At 43.9% G+C, this 20,394-nt stretch overlaps 1 protein-coding gene and 1 pseudogene across 1 annotated transcript in view; one reads left to right on the forward strand and one right to left on the reverse strand.

The window, feature by feature from the left end:
* The window catches only part of OTOA (otoancorin), a 61,263-nt gene that overhangs the window by 11,220 nt on the left and 29,649 nt on the right, over positions 1 to 20,394 (reverse strand). The window contains exons 17-23 of the mRNA XM_007198288.2: positions 18,777 to 18,850; positions 16,589 to 16,724; positions 15,424 to 15,614; positions 13,386 to 13,479; positions 8,322 to 8,451; positions 5,058 to 5,245; positions 3,128 to 3,283 (exon numbers count right to left, since the gene is read on the reverse strand). Coding sequence (XP_007198350.1) covers positions 3,128 to 3,283; positions 5,058 to 5,245; positions 8,322 to 8,451; positions 13,386 to 13,479; positions 15,424 to 15,614; positions 16,589 to 16,724; positions 18,777 to 18,850 — 969 coding nt within the window. The remainder of the gene's footprint in view (positions 1 to 3,127; positions 3,284 to 5,057; positions 5,246 to 8,321; positions 8,452 to 13,385; positions 13,480 to 15,423; positions 15,615 to 16,588; positions 16,725 to 18,776; positions 18,851 to 20,394) is intronic.
* LOC130704842 (tigger transposable element-derived protein 1-like) lies at positions 9,087 to 11,686 on the forward strand (annotated as a pseudogene).

The raw sequence follows: 20,394 nt of genomic DNA on the forward strand, positions 1-20,394 counted from the left end.
AATCCTCACAACAACCCTAGGAAGTAAATATTAATATTATCTCTATTTCACAGATGAGGAAACTGAGGCACAGAGAGGTTAAGTAACTAGGCCAAGGTTACACAGCTAGTAGATAATGGTTCTAGGATTACAACCTGGGCAGTCTGACTTCAGAGCCAGTGAAGATGTTTGGGGATGAAGGAAAGATGGAGATTCAAGTTAGCTTTTGAACTTTTCTTATTAAGTCTTCATAATCAGGTTTCACTCATTGACTCATAGCAATCTGTGCCCCCCAACCATCAGGCATGCCCATTTTAAAATGAAAGTGCAAAAATACAATTCAAATAAAATTACTTTGAAGATGTGATATTAAATTGTCCTTGCCACTGGTACCTGGAAAATGCAAGCTCAGCCTGCAAGGTGATAAGCCAAAATATATTTCCTTGAGTGACTGGAGCACTGTATCTGTAATGATTCCAAGACAATTAATACCAACACTTTTAGGCAATATTAACCACTGGAAAGTGAATAGCTGTAAGACTTCAATCTCTCTGTTCATCCCTCTGGCTTCTATAATAGTTTTTTTTCCTTTATATTGGTTTTTAAGCTGAACTATCTGTTAATGTAGTTTCACCGGGTCTGACTATTAATCTAGAAACATGCATTTAAGCGTCTGATTGGGAGCTAAAGTTGAGGAACTGACTGCAAATGATATATGCAAATGTTGGTTTTCATATCCTCTTCAAACATATTGATAAATCTCACTGCCATCCATGGGAATTGAAAATTGATAAAAAGGGAAAGAGATACTCTAGTTTCTAAGTTGGATATATTTTTCTGTTTTCTCCCAGACTGCGAATAGAATGATTTTAATATTGCAAGTGTGACGTGGCACTTCTCAAACCAGTCAAAACCAGTTTTAGTGTCACGGAACCCCAGGATTGTAGAATGTCAGAGTGGAAGGAACTGCGGACTTGGGGGTCCAACCCCCTCACCTTGCAAATGAGGAAGGTGTTAAACTGCCAGAGAGAAGAAGTGTGAGGATGACAATATGCTGATGACAACAGTGAAGACAACTAATTTTTGTTGACTACTATGTCGCAGGCGTTGTTCGCCATATTTAACATGTATTAACTCACTTAATCCTTATGGCCAGGACCTCCATGTTACCTAACTCCAGGGGGGCACAATTCACACCATGTTCTATTTGAATGATGCCACCCAGAGTCATGTGACATGGCAATCCTGATCACAAAAAGCTCATGAGAGTAGGGGACATGCCTTGGTTCTGCTTGCCCAGCATCCATTCTCCCTTTGATAACACCATGCTTTTCCTTTGCTGAACCACCTGTGCTCATTTCCTCTTGCTGCTGTAACAAATGACCACAAACTCAGTGGCCTGAAACAACACGGATATATTCTTTTACAGTTCTGGGGGTCTTAAGTCCTAAAATGGGTCAGCAAGATGTGTTCGTTCCGGAGGCTCTAGAGAGAATGCATTTCCCTGTCTGCTTTAGCTTCTAGAGGCTGCCTGAATTCCTTGACTCGGAGTCCCATCTTCCATCTTCAAAACCAGCAGCACTGCATCTTCAGATCTCTCAGTGTGTCCCTTGTCCCTCTGCTTCCACTGTCACATTGCCTTCTGTATCTGTGGTCCTTTCTAAGGACCCTTGTGATTATGTTGGGCCCACCAGGATAACCTCCCATCTCAAGATCCTTAACCTAATCACATCTGCAAAGTCCCTTTTGCCACATAAGGTAACATAGTCACAGGTTCCAGGGATGAGGATGTGGACATCTTTGGGGATCGTTACGACACACGCGTTCCCCATCCTCAGTTCATATGGCCCTGGTGAGATGGATTCCACTCCCTGGTGCATGCCAGGCCAACCCACATATTCTAATCCTGACCAGATAGTTTAGGGCCGGGCAATTGCATGATTGGAGTCAATGCTGGGACTGTTTCAAAAATTAATGAGAGAGGGGCACTTTTTTCTGGGGTTGCTAATTACATGATACGTAAGCCTAGTGCTGAAAACAACAGCTGAGGGAGGGCTGCCTGAGAATGAAGTTAACACAGAGCAGCTAAGACTCCCCTTTCTAGCAATACAGTGGATTAACTTCCCTCCCAATTGAAACAATTAAATTCTGGACGGAACTACTTCTTTAGCCTGTGAAGAATTAACTGACACAGGAATCACCCTCTCACCATAAAGTGAACAAAGTATATGAAACAACTGTATTTAGACACCGGACAACAGGGAGCACAGGCCTATAATCCTGGAAGAAGGAAAACAAATCAGGTGAGCCCCCACAATTGCCCTTGCTCTCTGCCCAGAGGCAGTTTCCAGGCTATGGAGCAAGAAAGGGAACCAAAAAAAACCCAGCGGTCAGGCTGAGTTGAGGATACAGAGATCCAAGTTCAGAGAGGCCAGGGATCCTATAATTTGTTGGGCAAAGTACTGGAGAGGAAGAAACTGCACGGAGAGAGAGAGAGAGCTCCAGAAATCTGCAAAGAGGTCTTCTCAAGTCTGGCTGAGTGCTGATCACATGCAAGGAATGAAACTCCACATAAATATCAAAAAAGGCATCAGAAAGCGGTAGGCTGAACAATTCTCAGAGCTCACATGGAGCTGGAAAGAGTTCACATTCCCACCAGCCAGAGAGAAGAGGTCTTGAAATACACAGAGCATTGGATAGAGTCCTCAGAAGAATCATGTCTCAGTGATGGGGATAAATTAACCACAGAATAAAGCTCAGTCTAGACTCACCCTTATAATGCTCAAAGGGAAACCTCAAAATGATCATACTGATCTAAAAGTAATTTAAGTGTATGCCAGAACAAAGCCCAATACTCTTTAAAGGAGTACCACTAAATTGGGTGGGTGCTCAAAGATGTAAAATTTACAATGCCCATCAGCCCGTCAAAATTACTAGACTTGCAAATAAGAAAATATGACCCATAACTACGGGAAAAATTAGCTAACAGAAAGAGTCTCAGACATGACAATTATGATGGAATTAGCAGGAAAGGTTTTTAAAGCTACTATTATAAATACTATTAAGTATGTTCTAGGATATAAAGGAAAATATATACAAAATTAAGACAGAAGTAGAATATTTGAAAGATCCAGCAATATCTACTTACCTGCCCTGGGGTCCACTCTGTCTGCTGGCTGAGGGAAGCCACAGTGTCGATGGAGCTGAGATCCAGCTGTTCAAGCTCACTCTCAGTAAGAGCCAGAACAATGCGCCCCAGGGAGGCGAGATGGTACTCTCTCCAGTAAGAAGGCGTGTCCCAAACCTTCAGGTGAAAAAAAAAAGCCAGATTAGACAAGCCAGATTAGACTGACCATTAACTGACAGCATTTGAAACAGACACAGGGTACATTTCTTTAATATATAAACTTCTCTTATAAATCAAGAAGAAAACGATGACTACGTCTATTATTTCTTTAATAGACAAAAGACATGAATAGGAAATTCACAAAAGAAGAAATAAACATACAGGAAAAGTTCAGTCTCAGTCATAATTAAAGAAATGTATGTTAACAACAATCAAAGAATACTAAATTGGCTGAGCATATGGACGAGGAGTAAAAAGAATTGGAAAGATATGGGGTACAGGATACCCTCATTTGTTGGTGTTGAGAATGTAAATCGGTACATGCTTTTTAGAGGGGAATCTGGCTACATGCATCAAAAGCTTTTAAAATATTTATACTCTTTGACTCAGAAATTCCATCTCTGGGAATTTAGCCTAAGTAAATAATAAGACAAGTGGCCAAAGAAATATGTATAAATATGCACCTTGAGGCCTTAAAAAAATAAACAATCTAAAAGTCTACCAACTGGTTAAATAAATAAAAACCAGCCATAAAGTGAAATATTATATAGCTATTTAAAATACTGATATAGATTTATATTTCTGATATATAAAAATATGCACTATACACTGTTGGTGTGGACAGCACGCTATTGAATAGTATGTGACTGTGATGCTATATTTTGTAGCATATATACGTATCTATGAAATACATGTATGAAATATATAAATATATTTTACACACATACACAGAAGTCTGGGAAGCTTCAGATGAACATACCAAAACATTAGCAAGTGCTTACCTCTGGGTAAAAGATTATGACTGATTTTCTTCTTTATTATTTTCTGACTTTTCTACAATAAACTTGGATTACTCATATAAAAAATAGAGTTATGGGCTTCCCTGGTGGCGCAGCGGTTGAGAATCTGCCTGCCAATGCAGGGCACACGGGTTCGAGCCCTGGTCTGGGAGGATCACACATGCCGCAGAGCAACTAAGCCCGTGAGCCACAACTACTGAGCCTGCGCTCTAGAGCCCGCGAGCCACAACTACTGAGCCTGCGCGTCTGGAGCCTGTGCCCCGCAACAAGAGAGGCCGCGACAGTGAAAGGCCCGCGCACCGCGATGAAGAGTGGCCCCCACTCGCCGCAGCTAGAGAAAGCCCTCGCACAGAAACGAAGACCCAACACAGCCAAAAAATTAATTAATTAATTAATTAATTTTTTAAAAAAATAGAGTTATCATTTTAAGGAATTTAATGTCTTAACCCCACGAGGGTAACTATATAGTCCGCAACCATCCTAATAGCTGAAACAAGCCACTCAAAGTGATCTTTATAAAGATGGCAAATTACTTCTAGTCTTCTTTTTATTACTTTCTGCTCTGTTTTCAGGTGAATTTGCAACAGATTCTGAGAAAACCTCCTGCAAGCAGCAGTGGGGTTCTCCGAGTGGAGAAAGAAAAGGCACAATTCCTGGAAACCACCTCAGTCAGAGGCACCAGAGCACCCACGGAATTTGATTTACTGAGCGTACCTTAGATGCCGACACATCTCATTCCCGGCCAGGACACATCTCATTCCCTGAGAGGGAGGAGCTAGAAATCTCTCCTGTGCGGAGATCACAACTATGGCTCTGAACTGATGCAGTGAGATTTCAACAAGATGACCCAAGTGAAAGTGAAAGAGAGGGGTCTGTGCACGGCAGGGCTGGGTTTCCCTCTGTGAGTGCTTCCTCCCTGAGATGGGCTTCACCTGTACTGCCTTCTCCTTCAGGGTCCTCAGCTGAGCTGGGCTGAAGCTCCTGACGGCGCCCAGCAGCTCCACGCTCCTGAGGAACGCATCCTCCCCCAGGCAGAGCAGGCCCTCGGGGGCCCAGCAGGCGTTGGCTTCCCCCAGCTTGATGATGTCATTGGAGGAGGGAGCCGAGACTCCATGGCAACCTGAGGAATGGGCGACATGGGGAAGGAACAGAGGAAAGAATTTCAGGAAATGTGTCTGTTTCTTATTGAAATGAGTAATGCTGTTCTCCAATCAGATTTATCCATGAGAAATAGTGTAGGGTAGAAACTGAGCTCAGGGACTCAGGGACCAGTTTGAATCCCACTTGTGCCATTTCTTCCTAACAAAATCATGGAAATGCCAACTTTTTGCAAAGCCACAAGCACACACACAGTAGGAGCTTTGCATCATTATCACTGGACTGCTAATTGCCTTGAGGGCAATAGGAGGTGGTGGTGAACAGTTCTGGCTTTAGATTCAAATCCAAAGCTATTTAACCCCTCTGTGCCTCAGATTCCTAGTCTATAAAATGAGTATAAAATTACCTCATAGAATTTTTGCGAGGACTAAATGTGTTACTATTTATAAAGCACTTAGAACAGTGCCAGGTATACAGTAAGTACTCAATACGTGTTAGCCATTTTTATTATGCTACCTGCCATAGCCACCCCATGCATTTGAGTTTGCAACCCAGAGTTAAGGCTTCCAGAATTATAAGGAAGGGGCGTTCCTATCTAAGTGTGGAAAGGGAAGATGATTTGCCCTCCATAAAAATCTTGGTGGAGGCTATGGCCTTCCCATCCCAAGACAGAGGAGAAATGGGTCTGTTACATTTTCCTTGGCAACAGGAGAAACCCATCCATATCAGTCCTGAGTAAGCTGAACCATGCCTAGTCAAACCACTTTCTCAGCAACACACAAATGAGATACTGTCTTTGCTGGCCCAGATGTGCCCAACCTGAGAGAAAACCTTCGCCTTAAGAGCAATCCTGGGTTTCTCATCTCAGGAGCTGACGACCCCTGATGCTGACAGACTCACCAGCGCCACCCGGGGCTGGGCATTTCCCAGGCCTTGTGGCCACGACCCTTTCACTGCATCTTAAATGGAAATTCACTGGACTCTAATCAAGAGGCAAAACTGGACCAGGTCAAGGGTACATGTCTGGTCCTCAAACATCTTTATCACAACCCACTTGGAGGAGACAAAAGACCCATCTCTCCTAGACTCCCTTTGCCCCACTTTCCAATGAAAGCAGGATTCAGTGAAAGTACAGAATTAGAGAACAGAATGGTTTAAAAGTACAGCAGGGACTTGGTCTTATCACTCTGTATTCCTGGGGCTTAGAATAGGGCCTGACACATAGTAGGTGTTCAGGAAATATTCGTTGAATGAATCAACACACACAAAAATTAACTAAATTGGAACCAAGTAGTAATTCTGCTAATCCATTAATGACTATAAGCACAGCAGTAATTAATACCCAGAACCAACTAAAGAAAACTCCAATTAAGCACTGGAGCTAAGCGCACCCTCCCCCAAGGGTGGAAAGTCTTACTTTCATGTATCCACAGGCAGAGAGTGGGAGCACAGCTATATGACAACCGGACCGCTAGGCGGCGAGGACCGTACGGGCTAGTGGTGAACATCACCTGCTTTGGGTTCAATTCCAAGAGCTGCCATTGACTGACTCTGAGACTTTGGCCAAATCTCTCAATCCCTCTAAACCTCATTCTCCTTTGCTAAATGGGAGAAAGCATACTGCCCACCCCATAGACAGAGGTGAGGACGAGACAATGCACAGAGAGGCGACGACCCAAGGTGAACATCAGTCCGATCATGACATTTCCGTGCTCGATGCCGCCATGAAACCCCACCTTAGGGTCTCCTTTACAAGGAGATAAGACCCCACTCCAGCCACACTGCCCCTCATTCCTCCTTCCTCCCCCACTCCTGTCACACTCCTTCTGCCCAGAAGACTCTAACTCCAGGCACCCACTGGGCCCACTGCCACACTGCCTTGGGTCTTTCCTCAAACGTCACCTTAGTGAGCCCTTCCTTAACCGTGTTCTCCTTTCAAATTACAGCCCCACATCCCACACTCCCTGACTCCTGTCCTTTGCTTTATTTTCCTTCTTGATACTCATCACACAACATACTACGTACTTCACTTATGTCTGTAATTTATTGTCTGGCTACCCCCAGCCCCATCTGAAAGTAAGCTCTATGAGGGCAGGCGTTTTTGTTTTGTTCACACAGTCAGTGCTCAAAAATTATTTGTTGCAGGAAAGAAAGTGAGCACAGATTACTTTTATTATTACAATTATTCTTGGGTCTGGTTAACTTTGTCCCCTCCAGCCTGGCACAAGTCTGCACACAGTAGGTGCACAATAATACTTGTAATCATATCTAATACTTACTGAGCATTTCCTACGTGCCAGGCACTGTTGTGCACATGTTTATAGGTTTAAAACCCACCAACCTTCACGATAATCTAATGAGGTAGGGATTTTCATTATCCCCATCTTACGGAGGATAAGACCCAAGGCACAGAGAGGTTAAAGAGCTTACCCAAAGTCACACAGCCCATAAGTGGCAGCCCTGGGATCCAAATCTAGTCAGCCTGGCCCCAGCACGGCAATTCATAGCCACACAGCCATTTTGGTCCTTAAATCAATTGTTTTGAAATGTTTGTTGCACATGTTCACCCATTAAACCTACTGGCCTGGGTAAGGAGTGCAAGATGTGATTCCAAATCACTTTACAAAGATGTAATTCTGGGCTTCCCTGGTGGCTCAGTGGTTAAGAATCCGCCTGCCAATTCAGGGGACACGGGTTCGAGCCCTGGTCTGGGAAGATCCCACATGCCCCCCGGAGCAACTAAGCCCGTGCGCCACAACTACTGAGCCTGTGCTCTGGAGCCCGTGCTCTGCAGCAAGAGAAGCCACGACAATGAGAAGCCCGCGCACCGCAAGAAGAGTAGCCCCTGCTTGCCTCAACTAGAGAAAGCCCATGTGCGGCAATGAAGACCCAACACAGCCAAAAAAAAAAAAAAAGAATAAATAAATTTATTTTAAAAAAAAAAAAAGATGTAATTCTATGCCCTGTGGATTTTTGCTACTCTACTGCTTTGCAAACATTGCATCCAGTTCCCTGGACAAGGAATCCTCTTGAAGCCAGGGACTTAGCCAAAACACTGCTTCCACGACACGGGCTCAGATACCCCCAGAAACACTCACCAGGGCTGCGGTCAGAGCTGGGACTCTCCTCACTGCTGTTCCGAACAGATTCAAAGACAGCCTGGAGGAATTCTTTGGGGGGCAAAGTCCCAGCCATCTTGGAAGCTGTCTGTTGAAGGATGTCAGGAAACTGTGCAGGGCAGCAAAGATGAAAGAGGAGGAATGAATAATAATTAAAGCACATGAAACACAGACTTAGAGTGTAAACTGGAACACTGCTTCACTGCCTCCATTGCTTTTTTTTCTTTATACAGGCATACGTCATTTCATTGCACTTCGCTTTACTGCACTTGCAGATACTGCATTTTTTATATATTGAAGGTTTGTGGCGACTCTGTGATAAGCAAATCTATTGGCACCATTTTGCCAACAACATTTGCTCATTTCATGTCTCTGTGTCACATTTTGGTAATTCTCACAATATTTCAAACTTTTTCATTATTACTATATTTGTTATGGTGATCTGTGATCTGTGATCCTTGATCCTTGACATGACTATCGTAATTGGGGCACCACAAACCGTGCCCATATAAGACAGTGAACTTGATCAATAAATGTAGTGTGTATTCTGACTGCTCTACCAATAGGCTGTTCCCATCTCTCTCCCTCTCCTCATGGCTTACTATTCTGAGACACAACTATATTAAAATTAGGTCAATTAATACCCCTACAATGGCCTTTAAGTGTTCAAGTGAAAGGAAGAGTCACAAGGCTCCCACTTGAAATTAAAATTAAAATGACCAGGCTTAGTGGGAAAGCTTGTCAAAAGCTGAGACAGGCTGAAAGCTAGGCCTCTTGCACCAAACAGTTAGCCAAACTGTGCATGCAAATGAAAAGTTCTTGAAGGAAATTAAAAGTGCTACTCCAGTGAACACACAAATGATAAGAAAGCGAAACAGCCTTATTGATGATATGGAGAAAGATTTAGTGGTCTGGATAGAAGATCAAACCAATCACAACCTTCCCTTAAGCCAAAGCCTAATCCAGAGCAAAACCCAACTCTCTGCAATTCTATGAAGGCTGAGAGAGATGAGAAAGCTGCAGGAAAAAAGTTTGAAGCTAGCAGAAGTTGTTTCGTGAGGCTTAAGAAAAGAAGCCATCTCTATAACATAAAAGTTCAAGATGAAGCAGCAAGTGCTGATGTAGAAGCTGCAGCAAGTTATCCAGAAGATATAACTCAGATAATTAACAAAGATGGCTACACTAAACAGCCTTATATTGGAAAAAGATACCATCTAGGACTTTCATAGCTAGAGAGGAGAAGTCAATGCCTGGCTTCAAAGCTTCAAAGGACTGGTTGATTCTCTCATTAGAGGCTAATCCAGTTGGTGACTTTAAGTTGAAGGCAATGCTCATTTACCATCCCAAAAATCCTAGGGCCCTTAAGAGTTATGCTAAATCTACTCTGCCTGTGCTCTATAACTGGAACAGTAAAGCCTGGATGACAGGATATCTGTTTACAACATGGTTTACTGAATATTTTAAGCCCACTATTGAGACCTACTGCTCAGACAAAAAAGATTCTTTTCAAAATATTACTGCTCATTGACAATGCACCTGGTCACCCAAGAGCTCTGATGGAGATGTCCAATGAGATTGATGTTGTTTTCACGCCTTCTAACGCAATATCCATTCTGTAGCCCATGGATCAAGGAATAATTTTCACTTTCAAGTCTTATTATTTAAGAAATACATTTCTTAAGACTACAGCTGCCACAGGTAATGATTCCTCTGATGGATCTGGGCAAAGTAAATTGAAAACCTCTTGGAAAGGATTAACCATTCTAGATGCCATTAAGAACATCTGTGATTCATGGGAAGCGGTCAAAACATCAATATTAACAGAAGTTTGGAAGAAGTTGATTTCAACCCCCATGGATGACTTTGAGGGGTTCAAGACATCAGTGGAGGAAGTAACTGCAGATGTGGTGGAAACAGCAAGAGAACTAGAAACAGAAGTGAAGCCTAAAGATGTGACTGAATTTCTGCAATCTCATAAAATTTTAATGGGTAAGGAGTTGCTTCTTATGGATGAGCAAAGAAAGTGGTTTCTTGAGATGGAACTACTCCTGGTGAAGATGGTTGAAATGAGAACAAATGATTTAGAATATTACATAATCATAACTTAGTTGATAAAGCAGCAGCGGGGTTTGAGAGGACTGACTCCAGTTGTGAAAGCAGTTCTTCTGTGGGTAAAATGCTATCAAACAGCACTGCATGCTGCAGAGGAATCATTAGTGAAAGGAAGAGTCACTTGATGCATCAAACGTCATTGTCTTATCTTAGGAAATTGACACAGCCACCCCAGCAAGCACCACCCTGATCAGACAGCAGCCATCAACATCGAGACAAGAGCCTCCACTGGCAAAAGATTACACCTCACTGAAGGCTCAGATGATGGTTAGCATTTTTTTAGTAATAAAGTATTTTTTAATTAATGTATTTACATTGTTTTTTTAGACATAATGCTATTGCACACTAATAGACTACAGTATAGTGTAAACATAACTTTCATATGCACTTGGAAACCAAAAAAACTCATGTGATTTGATTTATTGCAATATTCACTTTATTGTGGTGGTCGGTAGCCCAACCCATAATATCTCCGAGGTATGCTTGTAGCAGTTTCTCATATAAATTTAATCCCTAGCCCAACTAGTCTCTACAAAGAATCATATAAAATAATACCCAATCTCAGTACTAACCCAATATGTGTTCAATAACATAAGTATATATTGTTTTTCACCCATCAGATTGTCAATAATAAAATAAAGTGATAATACCTAATGCTGGCCAAGATGTAGGAAATATGCATACTTATTTCTTTGTGGGACTGTTAGATGGTGCATCATTACCATCTGATAATATCTATAAAATGTATGTATGCCTATGTCTTTCGGGGTTGGTACTGTTTGTTCATTTTTGTTAAAATTTATATGTATAAAAGGAGGAGGAGAGAGTTATCTCTGAGTTCTAGGTGAAGACTAGCAACGAGGGGGCTTCTGATTGCCCTGGAGAAGGCGCCATTTCTCATCTAGAGCTGATGCACTTTGTCAAGCTCAGGATATTATTGGTAATCTATCCAAGAGCCTAGAGAATTCATCAAACGCTTCCCTCTAGCTGTGTGTCTCTGTGTCCCAGTCACCAAAAGAGTATGTCTCAAAAGTCGCTGGGTTTTATAGTTCCTCCTTCTATTCTAATCTTCAGAATCAGAGTCACAGTCTAAGCCAGTAGTTCCCAGCCCAGGCTGTAGGTGAGAAGCACCTGGGAAATCCACAGACACCCGGGCCCTGCCCGAGAGATCCTGAGACCATTGGTCTGGGGTGGGGTCCGTGTGTCTGTCCCTTTTAGAATTTCCCCGGTGATTCCCATGTGCAGCTAAGGTCACGAGCAAAACTGCTCTAAGATAAATAGTTAACTTCTAAAGAGCAAATTGCACAGCAGAGTATTTTCCATTTTGTATTTTTAAAGGGAGAACATGTAAAGGCAGGAGGAAGATTTTCCAGAAAGGATGCAGAAGAATCTGGGGACAGCAACTGCTGCTGAGGAGAGAAGCTAGGAACCTAGAAATGTGGGGTGAGAAACTTCTCATCCTATAGCCTTTGGTATAGTTGGGATTTTCTAACCAGGAGGATGTATTACTTTCTATTAAACATTTCAGGCATTAAAACAAAAAGTAGAGAGAATAATACAACAAAGCACCCATGTGCCCAGAACCCAGCTTAAGAAATAAAACATCACAAATATAACTGATAGCTCCCTCCCTCACCCTTGGCCTCCCTCCTTCCCCAGAAGTTAACTGTCACCCTGAATTTGATATTTGATAATTACCCATTCTCATGTACTTTTAAAGTTCTCTTACATATGGCATTGTTTTGCATGTGTTTAAAATTAACTAGTATTTATTTACTTCGTATCCTACTGTACATATTTTTTTGCAACTTCCGTACACTGTTTCTGAGATTTAACCATGTTGATACAAGACTTTTTCGATTTCAAAAGCTGATTTTTTTAAAAAGATTAGATAAGCATTTAAGATATATGCAGCTGCTGCTTATGACTCTAGGTTTGGACACCCCAGGAGATGATTTTACCATGACCGGACACTGGAATGTTGCTCTGCATGTGTGAACCTGGGTGACATGCCAGGTGTTCAGGTCCCCTGAGCGTGTATGACAACATACATCTTGCGTGTGTGAGTACAGGGGTGAGGGTGTATGGATGTGCTTTGTGGTTGATCTAATTCTTGTTCAGCAAACATCCCCTCCTACCCCACCCTCCACCTGCAAGGAGGAGACTTCCTGCCCCACTGAGGTGGGCTTGCTCATGTGACTCGCTTTGGCCGATAGAAAGTGACAGCCGGCCATTTTCCAGCCCAGGCCTTAAGGAGAACTGCACTTTGCACTCCCTTTTCTAGAGTTTCAGACTTTCACTGTGAGAAGAATAAGCTCCAGGTAGCCTAGCCCTAGAGGCAAACTCAGTGTCGCAGATCCACAGACCAGTCAGCAAGAAATAAATGCTTCTTGTTGCATGCCGGTGAGATTGTGTGGCTTTGTTACGCAGCAGAAGCTGACTAGTACGTGCTCATCTGGCATGCCTCTTAGCCTTGTCTAACTCTTGGACAGTTACTCCAAGTAGAGTGTTATGCCCAAAGGCAGTGCTCAGTAAAGATTTGGTTTTGGATTAAATATGTTTGCCCATGTGATTGCACACATTGGACACACATATGCATGTGCATATGGCGCTGGTGGGTGTAACCCCTCGAACAGGCATGCATGTGGGAAGCACACAGATAGCAGAGTGGCAGCTAAATGACAGCTCCTAGCCTGTGCACATCTGCCTGGAGGCCAAGTGAAAGACCCTGAGCTCGTTTAGCGACTGCCTCACTCCCTTTCCCTGAACCTTGGGCATCCTGGAGTGGAGCTGGAAACACCTGAGCTCTTTGAGGCAGGGAGGAAGTTTCCAGAAAAACAAACTGGCAGCAAACCCAAGAGAATATAACTAACCACACTTTCTCTCCCCTTCAAACTCCCTCAGCCTTCTAAAGATAGAACACAGAGGTACCTTTGTGGCAACAGAGCTTAATTCATCTCCTGAGAAAAGTACTAGAAAGGGTCCCAAATCCTTTGTAGTCTCAGCTGTCCAGTTCTGGGGGAGTCTAAGGAGAGATAATAAGCAGTAAATGGAAATATCACGCTCTTGTCCTTGTCCCCCAGCATCTTTTTCTTTTAGGAAAAGATTATCTTTGTACCTGGAGAGGCTGTCAATCCCTTGGTCCCACGTCCCTAACCAAGAAAATAGACATGTGATGCAAGCTGACCAATCAGAGTCATCCCTGGCAATTGTGATGGAACTACTAGAGAGGCTCTCTCTTTCTTCTGGCATCTCTAGCAGTAAACGGGATATTGGAGGGCTTCCCTGGTGGCGCAGTGGTTGAGAATCTGCCTGCCAATGCAGGGGACACGGGTTTGAGCCCTGGTCTGGGACGATCCCACATGCCGCGGAGCGGCTGGGCCCGTGAGCCACAATTACTGAGCCTGCGTGTCTGCAGCCTGTGCTCCGCAACAGGAGAGCCTGCGATGGTGAGAGGCCCGCGCACCGCGATGAAGAGTGGCCCCCACTTGCCGCAACTAGAGAAAGCCCTCGCACAGAAACGAAGACCCAACACAGCCATAAATTAATTAATTAATTAATTAATTTTAAAAAAAAAAGAGTTCTCATCACAAAGGAAAAAACTTAAAAAAAAAAAAAAAAAAGGATATTGGAGGCCATTCCTCTCACCAAATGGAGAAAATAAAGGCCACAACCAAGAATACAGAGCTGAGAGATGGGAGGAACATATTCCTGATGACATCATTTGAGCCCCTGGATCCAGCCATGCCTGAAGTCCCATCCATTTCTAAACTCAGTAAACTCCCATGTTTTAGTGTGAATTGAGCTACTGAATTTCTGTCATTTGCATCAGAGTGTTTCCTTCCTCCCTTTTCTCAACAGAACAGTAATGATATATTTGCTCCTTTTAAATTACCATAATGGTCTCCTCCTATAGCAAGATGAAATTTCCTCTTGAGCCTGGCAGAATAATAACAGCACTGACCCAGGATCCAGTGTTGTTCTTATGGCGACCTCAAATGTCTACAGGGAAGTGCCTCACACTAGGATATCTCTAAAGGAGATCTGCCCAATTAGCAATGATAACCCTTCTCCTAGGACCAAGGCAAACCACCCCTGGCCAAAAAGCCTCCCCTTAACTCTTTGATTAACGATATTATCCAAATAGACTGTAAGTTCCATGAGGGCAGGAGCCACACTTAATAATAACCACTGTATCTTCATTCCTAGTCATAATGCAGTTGTCACATACTCAGTACTACATGCCAGGCACTGTTGTAAGTGCTTTAACACTTAATGCATTAACTCAGCTAATCATCACAACAGCCCTATGGGGACTCTCACTGTTCCCATCCAAGAGATGCAAAAATAAAGTGCAAAAGACTGAGTATCTTTTCCCAGATCACACAGACAGTAGACGGTAGAAAACTTTAACCCAAGGAGTCAAGCTCCCAAGTCCCAGCTCTTAAACTCTATATAATAGTAAGTGTCTGGGACACAGTAATTACTCCAAAAACATTTGTTGTTTAACCATTGACCGATATCTAGGCCCTACTCAAATATCTGACCCAACTTCAGAAAACTCTGCATGGGAAAGAACAGCTCTGTTTTCCCCCGGGGAGTTCTCACTCACCTAGAGCTGACAGTGCCTCAATTATTTGCATTATTATTATTGGTGGTGTTGTTTCACAACAAAAATAATAATAACACCTCCATGCATTTGTAAAGTGCCATCTTTCTGAAACTCTTTCCCTTTCCACAAGCCAAGATGTATCGGTGACAACGACATGAGGCCTGTAGAACAGCTATCATTCTCACTTTACAGGGAATCTGAGGCCAAAAGAAAAAAGGTCATGTTTCCAGAATAAATCTAAGTGTCTAACCTTGTCCTAAGTTAGAGCCTCTGCTCGGAGGCAGGAGAGCCAGGGCTGGGTGCCCCTTCGCCAGCACCCTTACCCCAGCCCTGGAGCCGAGCCCGGGCCCTCCTCACCCGTGCTGTTCCAAGAGCCTGAGCCTCACGGCCACCTTCTGCTGGGGGCTGAGGTCCAGGCAGTCTCTGAGGCTGTGCAGGGCAGTGGCCCAGGCCCTGGGGGACACCCCACGGCGGATGACGGCCGCTGGCAAGTGACACAGCAAGTTTCCCAGGATGTCCACGGTGTACTCATCGGCAACGGAGTCATTCTGAAACCAACAAGCGGAGCTGGTGGAAAGATCCAGTGGGGCTCAAGATCGTGAGCCCGTAAAACACTTCCTAATCCCAAACCTCGTAAAGGTTCCAGGATCTGAATCGCCTACCCTGCCATGGACTTGTAGAGAAGGCACGGGGCCTAATTTTACCCCAGGGGTGCCGGCCTCAGAAGTCTGGGGGACCCCACGGCGGGTGGGTGTGGGTGGAAGACTTGTACATCGTGAGCATTCACTCAGTGAGGCTGTGGTCAGCGTCACTGTGATTGCTCTGAGGATACCTCAGTGTTCAGTAACCACTATAATGATAGTACTGCAATAATCAAAACAGCACTTCAAAGTTCGTACGGCCCTTGAAAGCCTCCAGAGCTCTTTCTCAAAATGACAAAAATAGCTAACATTTATCGAGTGCTTACTATGTGCCAGGCACTGTTCTGAGTGTTTCCATGCCTTAATCCATTCATCTTCAAAGTAACCTTAAGAGGTAAGTACTAATATCATCCACTTTTTCAAGATAAAGAAACTGTCACCTCTGCCCTTTGGGCCTTTGCATTAAACAATATATTACCTGTTTCATGTCCTCAGTACTTCATGAATAAAGTGCTATTGTACCCATCTTACAGATGAGGAGACTGAGGCTCGGGAAGGGGAAGTGACATGTCCAAAGCCACATAACCAAGCGCTGGCAGAGGTGAGTCTGGAACCCAGACTCTGTGTACTGTGCTCCTTCCAGTCCTCCAGAGCGGCCTCCCAACATTCAGGCCCCAGAATGGCAGTCCCCAGAACCAGTAGCCAAGAGGGTTCCACCCAGTGGTTTCAGAGCCAGCTTTAAGACCCACAAGTCAGACTTCTGGCCATCACGTCAGACTTGAGAGCCCAGCCAGATCCCCTGAGGGCTCCCCAGGATGGCCACAGATACCTGGAGGGGAAGGGACACCAGTGAAAGTGTCACCCAGGAAGAGTTTCCTTACCAGGCACTGCTGTACTTTCTTGAGGACTGAATTCTTTTTGTGGGAATCTAAAACCAAGGAGTCCAACTGACTCTTCCCCAGGCTGATCAGAAAGGGCACACACTGGGAGTCTGGGACAGAAGCCAGGTAGCGAGCCCTGGAGAGAGATGGAGAGAATGAGGGAAGGAAAACAGTGGCTGCTCTGTATTTGCCCCTGAAATCAGGGTCTGTATGCCCAAGAGCTTATCACAGGGGTGTTCCTTAAATGCTGGTTCTCCCCAGAGATGTTCTGTCTCCTTTGGGCAGGTAGCAAGCCTCCCACCCATCATTTTCCTAATTTGTGGGTGGGAAACAAGCTTCCCATCATACTCTTCTTCCATGACCCAGCAGCACTGATCAGAGAATAGGATCTCCATAGACAGAGGCTGGCTGGTGGACTGGTTGAGGGGAGATGAGGAGAAAGGAAATGAAAAAGTAGAAGAAGAAGGAGACAAAGAGAAGAGAGAATAAAACAGAAAGTGGAGGGGAAAAGACGAGAAGGAGAGAGTGGAGAAAGTAAGAGAAATGACTGCCAGTTCTGTCAACCCCAGTCCAGAACTCTCCTCCAAGCTCTTGACCGTATATTCTCAACAGGAGCGATATCACCCCCGTGGGGAGAAACTGGTTCAGGGAGAGGGAGGGATGGGGGCAGGGAATCTTAGTTATTACAATGATTTGTGATCCGCCAAAGCTCAACCCTACTCAACAAAATCTTACTCCTTGTAATTTCTCTCATTAGGGAGAGATTAAGTTTTTCTCCTTTGGGAGGCAATAATGAAATAAAAGTTGAGAAAGACTGCTTGGACCCATGTGGCATCATGGCCACCTGACTGTTCCCAAAGCAAATTCAACCTCCTCCCCCAAACATGTTCTGCCTCCTCTCTGCCATCCCAGACTCCTTTGTCTCTTTATCCCCAAATCTGTCCTTGCTAGCATCTTAATATTACTCAAATCTGTTCTCGCCTCTCTAGTCCTAGTATCACCATCTTATTTATTTCTTCATTCATTCATTCGGCAGATATATACAGAGCATCTGCTGCATGCCAACCACTGTGCTGGGCACCAGCTACCACCATGAACAAGACATGAGGGGAAGGTCCCTACCTTTGGGATACTGTAGGGGAAAGAAACACAGAAACCAGTTAATAAAACAGATCATTTCAGCTAGTGATGAATGTAAGGAAGAGAATTAAATGGCTCTGTAATGGAGAATGATATGGGAACAGCCAGGAGAGCCCCTTTGAAGGCAGTACTATTTGAGCTGAGACATGGATGTGTGGAAGAAGACAGCCATGCCAAGGTCAAGTTTACAGAAATAAGCTTCCACTGTCTCTCTCCTTCCAGCCAGGCCCCTTGCACTCCATCCTCTATATGGACAGTGGTGATGATCTCTCCCAGAATACAAGTAAAACACCCCAAGGCGTCACACAAGCCCTCCCTGACCTTTCTGCCCTTCTCATTTGAGCCCCTGGATCCAGCCATGCCTGAAGTCCATCCCTGAACTTTCCTGAATCCAAAATTACCTTTTATTGCCTAAACCAGTTTGAGTCAAGGTTCTGTCACTTTCAACCAAATATCAACTTGGTATTACAATTGGCTTCATGCTTGTCTGTTTTTCCTCCATGAGATTGTAAGCTCTTATAAGGGGAAAATTTACTTATCTCTGAGAGCTTAGTATGTAGTAAGCACTCAACAAATATTTTTAATTCAATGAAGACAATGGCAGCAAGAGAAGGGAGAGGGAAATAAAGAGGAAAAGAGAGGAACAGTGTCCAGACCATATTTAAAAAGCAGGGCTGACCCCCATGCCTGAACACCCACACATACCAGGAGAAATCCCCACTGCTCCCATCAGCCCTGATTCCCCTGGAGCCTGGACACAGCTGTGAGGCCAGCCCAGATGTGACCTGCTTCACTGGCACTTACTCATTCAGGCTCAGGTTGCTTTGGCTTTGGTTTTTAAATAACAAGAAAAAGCAAGAGAGTCTGTCTAAAATATCAACGTGAGGCTCAGAATTTAAATCCTGATTCTCAAGGACTTAACTGTCGAAGGCACTGTCCACTTGCCCCTGTTTCCTCACCAACACCCAGGGAGAGAGAATCACTTTGGCTTTGGTGACACCTGCCAATCTTATTGCTGAGCCAGAAAGGGAGACTGATGTTCACTTACGGGAGTGTAGCCAAGAGGAAGGGTGGCATAGAGGACCTGGAAACTTCCCAGTATTTCCACGCCAAACAATTAATCTAAAAGATTAAAGCAGTTCCAGGAATTTAGTCCAATAATAACAAGGGCAAACACAGATTGTGCTTTCGGTGTGTCAGGCACTGTTCTAAGTGCTTTACATATGTTCACTTATTAAACAGAACACCCTACAGTGTAGGTAACACTACTGCACCCAGTTTATGGATGAGGAAACTGAGGCAATAACAAGATGCACACAAAAATTTAAGTCTGAGAATGCTCACCACAGTTTTATTTATAACTGCAAGCAAGTGAGATGTAACCTTAATATACATCAGTAGGGGACTGGTTAAGTAAATTATGGTATAGCCATACAATGGAATACTATGCAACTACTTTGTTTCCATACGGTAGATTTAGGTGTGGGCGTGTGTGTGTGTGTGCAGGCGCGTGTTATATACATTTAAACAGAACATTGTGTATGGTATGAGCTCATTTGTGTGTCTTAAATTACATGTAGATATGTTCTATATATACAAAAAATTCTCCAAGTCAATAGCAAACTTTCTCTGTAGTTACTTCTGGAGCAGGGATTCTCAGCCTCAGCACTACTGACATTTTGGACAGGATAACTCTGCGTTGCAGGAACAGTCCTCCGCATTACGGGATGTTAAGTAGTATCCCTGGCCTCTACCTGCTAGGTGCCAGTACCATCTCCCCCAGGTGTGACAACCAAAGGTGTCTCCAGATATGGCCAAATGGTCCCCTGTTGAAAACCATGCTCTAGGAGAAACTTTACATTCTCTCTATTGTTTTGTTTTATAATAATGTGCTTTCAGCAAAAAGATAAACAATAAAGGCAAATTTTCTGATTAACTGGTATTTGAAGGTTCTGAGAACTGGGCAAAATCAGGTAAGGAGCTTTATTGGGACAACTCTTCCTGTTTGAACATGTAGGTCTTCCTCAAAGCTGGCCTGAACTCCATCCATTGCATCAGTTTGATGAGTGGAAGGAGACAGCCATGCCAAGGTCCAGGTTTCAGAAATAACCTGCTTCCTACCCTACCTGGGCAAGGCTTTTAATATAGTTCAGTGGTTCTCACCAGGGAACCATTAGAAATGAAAAGTATCAGGCTTCACCCCAGAAACCCCAGGGAAACTCTGCAAGTGGGGCTCTGCAATCTCTCTTTTTTTAACAGTTTTATTGAGGTATAATCAATATACAAAGAACTGCACATATTTAATGCGTACACTTTGATGAGCTGGGCATATGCAAACATCAGTCAAGGTAACAGGCATGGCCAACAGCTCCCAAAGTGTCCTCCTGTCCCTTTGTTTTGGTTTTTGTGGACAGAGCACATAACTTGAGAGCAACCCTCTTAGCGAATTGTGAAATGCAGATACCATATTGTTAACTGCAGGTGTTGTGTTGTACAGCACATCTCCACAACTTATTCATCCGCCAAAACTGAAACGTTATACCCAGTGGACAAGCCTTCCAGGCAATGCTGGTGCAAGCTCGAGTTTGAGAACCACTGACAGAATGAACAATCTGAGGGAAATGACAGGCTTCATTAAAAATTTGCATGTTCCTCTAATGATCTCA

Source organism: Balaenoptera acutorostrata, chromosome 15 (assembly GCF_949987535.1).
Source record: "Balaenoptera acutorostrata chromosome 15, mBalAcu1.1, whole genome shotgun sequence".
NCBI classification, from domain to species: domain Eukaryota; kingdom Metazoa; phylum Chordata; class Mammalia; order Artiodactyla; family Balaenopteridae; genus Balaenoptera; species Balaenoptera acutorostrata.